This window comes from Carlito syrichta, unplaced genomic scaffold, assembly GCF_000164805.1.
Source record: "Carlito syrichta isolate Samal-C Ts95f unplaced genomic scaffold, Tarsius_syrichta-2.0.1 Scaffold123348, whole genome shotgun sequence".
Lineage (NCBI taxonomy): Eukaryota > Metazoa > Chordata > Mammalia > Primates > Tarsiidae > Carlito > Carlito syrichta.
Window position 1 is genome coordinate 25,750 of NW_007067444.1, and position 6,584 is coordinate 32,333.

The window sequence follows — 6,584 nt, forward strand, 5'->3', positions numbered from 1 at the left end:
TCGTGGCCACTGCACTCCAGTCTGGGCGACAGAGTGAGACTCCAACTCAAAAAAAAAAAAAATAAATAAATACACAATAAAGTATGTAACTTTTCAAAATAGATGACTTTTTAAATATCCACGTGTGTACCACCACTTTAAAATTTAGATTGAAAAACCATCTGTCTAAAACTTGACCCGTCACATGTGCTGTTCTTTGTGCACGTCACCTGCAGGTGGCAGGTCTGTCAGGGAGGCTTGACTCCTTCTCCACCACATTTGAAGCCTTTTCCCTCTTTTTGCCCTTTGGATATTAAAGAGCCACTCTCTGCATCTCTGTCCTAGCTCCACGAGCCTAGAAGGTCACTGAGGGTTTGAACAAGAGTCCTGCCGCATCCTTCTCACCCCTCTCATTTCTCTCCAGGTTCAGCGTCCCATCCCCCTGACACCAGCCAACCCCAGCATGCCCCCACTGCCGCAGGGCTCACTCACCCAAGAGGAGCTCATGGTTTCCATGGTGACTGGCCTGGCCTCCCTGACGTCCAGGACCTCCATGGGCATTCTTGTTGTTGGAGGAGTGGTCAGTGACGCAACTTGCTTGGGCAGGTGGGGTGGAGAGTAGGCGGGTAAGGACTGAGGCTTCATTGTGGGGCCTCATTGGCCCCATGCTCCCTATATGAGCTGAGTGTTTTCTCCTCCCTTAGTGACTTCCACTGAACTGTCATGAGAGCACTGACTCCCTCACTTCATTCCCTCGTCTCTAACTGGAGGTGGTCCCTTCCGAGGCCCTTCTGGCCTTGGTGGGATCAAAGGAAACTTGGGAAGAGGGGTTCTGAGTGGAAGCAGTGGCTCCTTGACTGGGGTCCTGGGGCAGTCCTGGTAGTGACAGGCCAGGAGGAGGGCTCATAGGCTCTGCTGCAAGCTGACTGTGTGCTCTGCAGGTGTGGAAGGCAGTGGGCTGGCGGCTCATTGCCCTCTCCTTTGGACTCTACGGCCTCCTGTATGTCTACGAGCGTCTGACCTGGACCACCAAGGCCAAGGAGAGGGCCTTCAAGCGCCAGTTTGTAGAGTATGCAAGCGAAAAGCTGCAGCTCATCATCAGCTACACTGGCTCCAACTGTAGCCACCAAGTCCAGCAGTGAGTGACTCCAGCAGCCTGGAGGGGGGACGTCCCTCTAGAGGGATCAGCTCCATCTCCCTCCCAGGAAACCACCAAGTCCTGGGCATTATGGGCCCTGGGCCTTCAGGTGTGCAGTGCCAGCTTGGAGGCCAGCGGTGGGGTGGGGTCTCTCAGGGACACTTACATCTTGGCCTGGGACAGGTAGGCCTCTCGTCTCCAGGGGAGGAAGAAATGGAAAGACCAGGGACACTCCTCAGAGGAGGCTTTAGAGGTTGCCTTGAAGGGTTTGGGCTGTGGATGTGGCTTTGCAGTTCTCCATCCCAGCTTGCTCATGCACATCTTGGGTTGGGTGGAGATGGGTCTATTGCTTGATGTGGGCAGGGGATAAATGTGCTGACTTTTTATTGCTATGTGGCAGGCCCTTGGCTAGCCATTTTGCACCTGATTTTTTCTTTTTACAATCTTTTTTCTTTTTTTGAGTTGGAGTCTCACTCTGTCGCCCAGACTGGAGTGCAGTGGCCACTCCCGGCCACCGCAGCCTCGAACTGCTGGGCTCTGATTTGCCTCAGCCTTCCAAGTAGCCGGAATTACAGGCATGCGCTACCATGCCCGGCTGATTTTTTGATTTCTTGTAGAAATGAGGTCTCGCTGCCCAGGCGGGTCTCGAACTCACGGGCTCAGGCAATCCACTCACCTCAGCCTCCCAAAGGCACGGGATTACAGGCTAAGCCACCGAGCCCGGCTTTTTACAATCTTTTATTCTTTTTTTTGAGCTGGGGATCTCACTCTTGTCACACAGTGGCATGACCATGGCTCACCACAGCCTTGACCTCCTAGGCTCAGGAGATCCTTCCACCTCAGCCTTCTGAGTAGCTGGGACTACAAGGTGTATGCCACCACACCTGGCTAATTTTTTTGATCTTTTTTAGAAATGAGGTCTTGCTTTGCTGCCCAGGCTGGTCTTGAACTCTTGGGCTCAAGCAATCATCCCAAAGTGCTGGGATTATGGGCGTGAGCCACCATACCTGGCCTGATTTTGAATTCACTTCCCTAACCCTTCAAGATAGATGTCGCTTTATTGGCATCTCCTTTTGCAAAATGAAGAAACTGAGACTTGAGTACTTGTCTTGTGTCCCCTGCCACTTGACTGAGGAGCAGCAGAACCAGGTTCTCTTGTGCCAGGCTGGAGTGCTCTGCCCTGTGTTACTGCATCTCATGCCATGGTAGTACTGAGTGTGTGTGCTTGTGATTATTCACAGCTTCAGCAGCGGGTGGGAGAGATTCTGCCAAACAGGGACTGGTACAGAGCTGAGCTGCTGGCAGCAAGGTGGACAGGCCCAGCCGCCAGCCTGGGTAGACTGACCACCAATGGCATCTTGCTCAAACAGCCACATGCCCTGGTTCATCCCTCCTCTCTTCCCTCAGGGAACTGTCTGGGACATTTGCTCATTTGTGCCAGCAAGTTGACGTCACCCGGGATAATCTGGAGCAGGAAATTGCCACCATGAACAAGAAAATTGAGGTTCTTGATTCACTTCAGAGCAAAGCAAAGCTGCTCAGGTGAGGCTGGCCTGAGGGCTGGAGTTGGGGTTCTGATACACAGCTCAGGCACTTGGCATTTTTGTTGAGCTGCTGGTCTTGTGTCTTGGTCGTGAATACAGACCTGCTGGGCATTTAGCCCATGGTATTAGATGAATGCAGGCGGGGCCAGCGCTGGAGGCTCAAGATGTGGCGTCACTGCCCTCAAGGTGCCTGCAGCTGGGGCATGGCACCATCGCAGGAAGTGTGCATCACAGCATTGCACAGTTGCAGCCTACAAGCTCCTTGTCCTGAACTGCAGGGCCCAGCACTTGGCGCATGAGGGGTGGGCCATCAACTTCATTTTACAAATAGGAGAAGTGAGTAGTTTGTCTGGAATCCCCAGCAGGTGGTCAGGTCAGGAGCGGGTCCTGGCGTGTTTGGTTCCAGCAGCCTCCACACTTTGCGTGCCGATTCTCCTCACTGTGGGCTGGCCCTGCCACATATCCATGGTGAAACTGCTTACATGGTGGGGACTGGCAGAGCTGGGATTGGAACCCAGATCCTCTAGGTCTCTGTAGAGCTTGCTGAATGAGTAGTGATGAATTGAATGTGATGAATGCTCTGAATGTGCGTCCATCTGAGGAGTCAGGAGTCCTGAGTTCTTGACAGCCACTCATGTTTGGCAAAGTCGTTTAATGTTCCTCCGTCTCAGTATTCTTATCTATTAGTGGAAGATTTCATGACATAGCCACAGAACTAAATGTCAGAGTACTTTGCAAAAGCTTTCAGCCTGCTCAGCTGTGATAACATCTGCCCACGGGGTCCCTGTGCTTCCTGCCCTGCCCCTGACGTCAGGCCTGCAGGCCAGCAGAGCCAGAGGGGAGTTGGGTCCAGCCCCCTCACCAGATCATGGACTTTCCCTTCCCTCAACTGTGTGGGTGTGCCTCCACCGCCATCACCACCACTGTCATCCTGGGACGGCCATGTCCTAGGGCATACTGCTCACCCTTTGGGAACTCTCGGGGATGGGGCGCTGGGTGTCTACTTCTTGTCAGCCTCAGCGACAGGACTGAACCTAGAAAGGCATCGCAGCACCCCAACTCCTTGCTTGACAAGCAGGAAGACTGAGTTTCCAACAGTTCAGGGACTGGCCCATAGTCCCAGGTGACACAGGGTTTGGGAGGCAGAAAAACCTGGCTTGGTTCCCTTGCTTATTAGCTGGGTGACCTTGGGATGTTACGTAATCGCTCTGGGCTGCTTTCTCCATCTGTGAAATGGGGTTCAACGGGGTTAATGAGGATTAAATGAGTATGGCAGATAATGCTTGTATTTTTAGCTATCAGCTGTCATGGCTACAGAGTGCCCATTTCTTTGCAGGAATAAAGCCGGCTGGTTGGACAGCGAGCTCAACATGTTCACACACCAGTATCTGCAGCCCAGCAGATAGTGGGCAGCCTGGGTGGAGCCTGCATGGTGCAGGGCTGCGCCGCCAGCCCTCAGTGCCAGGTGGGCTCCCCAGGGGCCTGTGCGGCTCCTGCCCCCTGCCACCACCCAGAGAACCAAGCACCCACTGTCTCATGCCGTTTCAAGCCCTTCAACGCTAGTTATTTCTCCTCCTTTGCCTGCCATTGCAGGCAGATCCACTCATACCCCTAAAGGACACTTCTCCACAACTACTGGAAAGCATGGTACCATGGAGCTGAGTCGAGGCCTTTCTGCTTGGTCAGCCTCGCTGACTACAGATCACATGATTGCTTGGTGAGGCCTCGGGCTCAGCACTGCAGATGCCTCGTGAAAGCCTTCACAGTGTCATGCAGACACCCCGTCTTCCTCTGGCTGTGTACATCACCCACCTTGCACTCCAGCACACTGCAGAGAGAGGCTGCCAGGGTGACTGGATTTGCTTCCAGAAGCGTCGGGAATGGTTCTGGAAGGCCGAATGTGCCCCAGAAGGACTGTGGCTTGTGTCAGCCTGGCCTATTGACTTTAGTGCTTGTCTGTTTGCAGAAACTCTCAGGCATCCAGTGGTGAGGTTCCATGTGCCTGGGCTGTAGATCGAGGCAGCCTGTGCCCTGTGTCCAGTCAGTTGAAGGAGGAAGAACAGCTCAGAGCAGAGAGCTGTGTCAGAAGCACAGCGTGTGTCAGAGTTGGTGGCCGTCACTGATGAGGGACGTGGCTCTCTTGTCGTTGTGTCCCATACTCCAGTTTCAGTCCTTGGCCTGTGTGGGCCTATTTTGTTGGTGGTAGAGACGGCTTGGCGCAGGTGGTTAAAGCATGTTGTCGAAGGAAGGACGGCAGAAGGGACACCTCAGGACAGGCCGAGGGGTGGGCCCCTCCCAGGACAGCTGGAGAACAGACCTCCATTTGCCCTTGCTCTGGGAGGGGCTCATGGCCTGAGGGCTCCACCCACTAGCTCGATGGCATCCCTGTCATGCCCTTAAGAGACACATCTCCAACCCCTGCCACCCTGCCCCAAGCTGCCCTTGGCCACCAAGCCCCTGAACTAAGTTTCCTGCTCCAGTGACTGCAGTTGGCGAAGGGACAGTGCGGGGAAACCCAGCACCCATCCTCCCACCCTCCCTGATTCCCATTGCCTCTGATTGACACGCTTGTCCTCATGTTGATTTTGAGAAGTGTTTCCTGTTGTTGAGTTTGCGGATTGTTACTGGTCAAAGTGAGGGCAGGTTCCCATCACCAAGATGTTAACTATATGGCAGAAACTGTGTTTGGGTGACAGAGCTTTTGCAGCACAGGGCACAGGCTGAAGAGCTTCCTAGAAACAGGTAACACCTCTCCCAGAAAGCAGCCCACAGAGAGTTCAGTCCTGCCACGATTTGAATCCAGCCCTTCTCCAGTGTGGGGAAATACACTGGTGGCCATGCAGATGATGTCCTCTCCATATACCCACCTGTGCTTCAAACCCTCAACCTACCCTGTTGTATGGGACAAAGTGATGGACTCTGCCGAGGTCAGCCTGTGGTTAGGAGGATGTTCTGAGTGTTTGCTAGGCTTGGATGGATGGGGCCGCCTACAGCGTGTCCGGGCAAGTCAGTGTCACACAATTCCAATGGATTTTGTGCTCTTGAGAAAAAAGTATTTAAACATGAATTTTTTCAATGTAGCCCCTGGAGAATGAATGAAATTTTGAGCTTCTTATACAATAAGTAAAATTAACTTTATACCACGGAGGGAGAGACCCTTTCTGAAAGAAGTGTGGCAAAAAGCACTTTAATTTAATGCTGCTAACTTTGTTCTCTGTCTTTATGTTCATCTGCTGGAGTGCAAGGCGTGCGTGACACAGTGAATTTTCTCTGATATATTTGAGGTGATGTATTTGCCCGAATTACTCCTGTATCATTGCTGATAAATTGGAAACTAAAATAAAACCTAGTTGGAAATGCTGTGGGATCTCTGCCTTGCCAGTTACTGTTCTTGTACAGACTCTTCTTGGACGTGGCTGAGTCTGCAGGGTGTATTTTGAAGTGACCTTAGCTTTTATTTTATTTTTTATTTTTTGAGTTGGAGTCTCACTCGGTCGCCCAGACTGGAGTGCAGTGGCCGCTCCTGGCCACCGCAGCCTGGCCTGCTGGGTTCCGGCAATCCTTCCGCCTCAGCCTTCCGAGTAGCCGGAATTACAGGCATGCGCTACCACGCCCGGCTGATTTTTTGATTTATTGTAGAGGTGAGGTCTCGCTGCCCAGGTGGGTCTCGAACCCGCGGGCTCAGGCAATCCACTCACCTCAGCCTCCCAAAGGTGCGGGATTACAGGCTGAGCCACCAAGCCCGGCTTGAAGTGACCTTAGCTTTGAGGGAAGTTCCCTACTATCATCTGCCCGTGGGTTCCTCCTTATTCTTGGAAGGAGTCTGAGTTCTGAGAAGAAAAAATGGCTAACTGATCAAGGATCAAGAAATCTAGAGTGATTTCTTTACAGATTTCTATATAACTCCAGACCACTCATTTTTC

The 6,584-nt window shown here is 52.6% G+C and overlaps 1 protein-coding gene across 4 annotated transcripts in view; it reads left to right on the plus strand.

The window, feature by feature from the left end:
- The window catches only part of MFN2 (mitofusin 2), a 30,278-nt gene extending 24,255 nt beyond the window's left edge, over positions 1-6,023 (plus strand). For 2 of the 4 annotated variants that reach the window (XM_008048330.2, XM_008048329.2), the window contains 4 exons: positions 404-559; positions 921-1,117; positions 2,525-2,659; positions 3,998-4,335. In XM_008048330.2, the coding sequence (XP_008046521.1) occupies positions 404-559; positions 921-1,117; positions 2,525-2,659; positions 3,998-4,067 (558 nt within the window). In that variant the 3' untranslated portion in view covers positions 4,068-4,335. Of the gene's footprint in view, positions 1-403; positions 560-920; positions 1,118-2,524; positions 2,660-3,997 lie in introns of all 4 variants that reach the window. The other 2 variants (XR_503636.1, XM_008048328.1) reach the window with 2 other exon arrangements.
- The last annotated feature ends 561 nt before the right edge of the window (positions 6,024-6,584 follow it).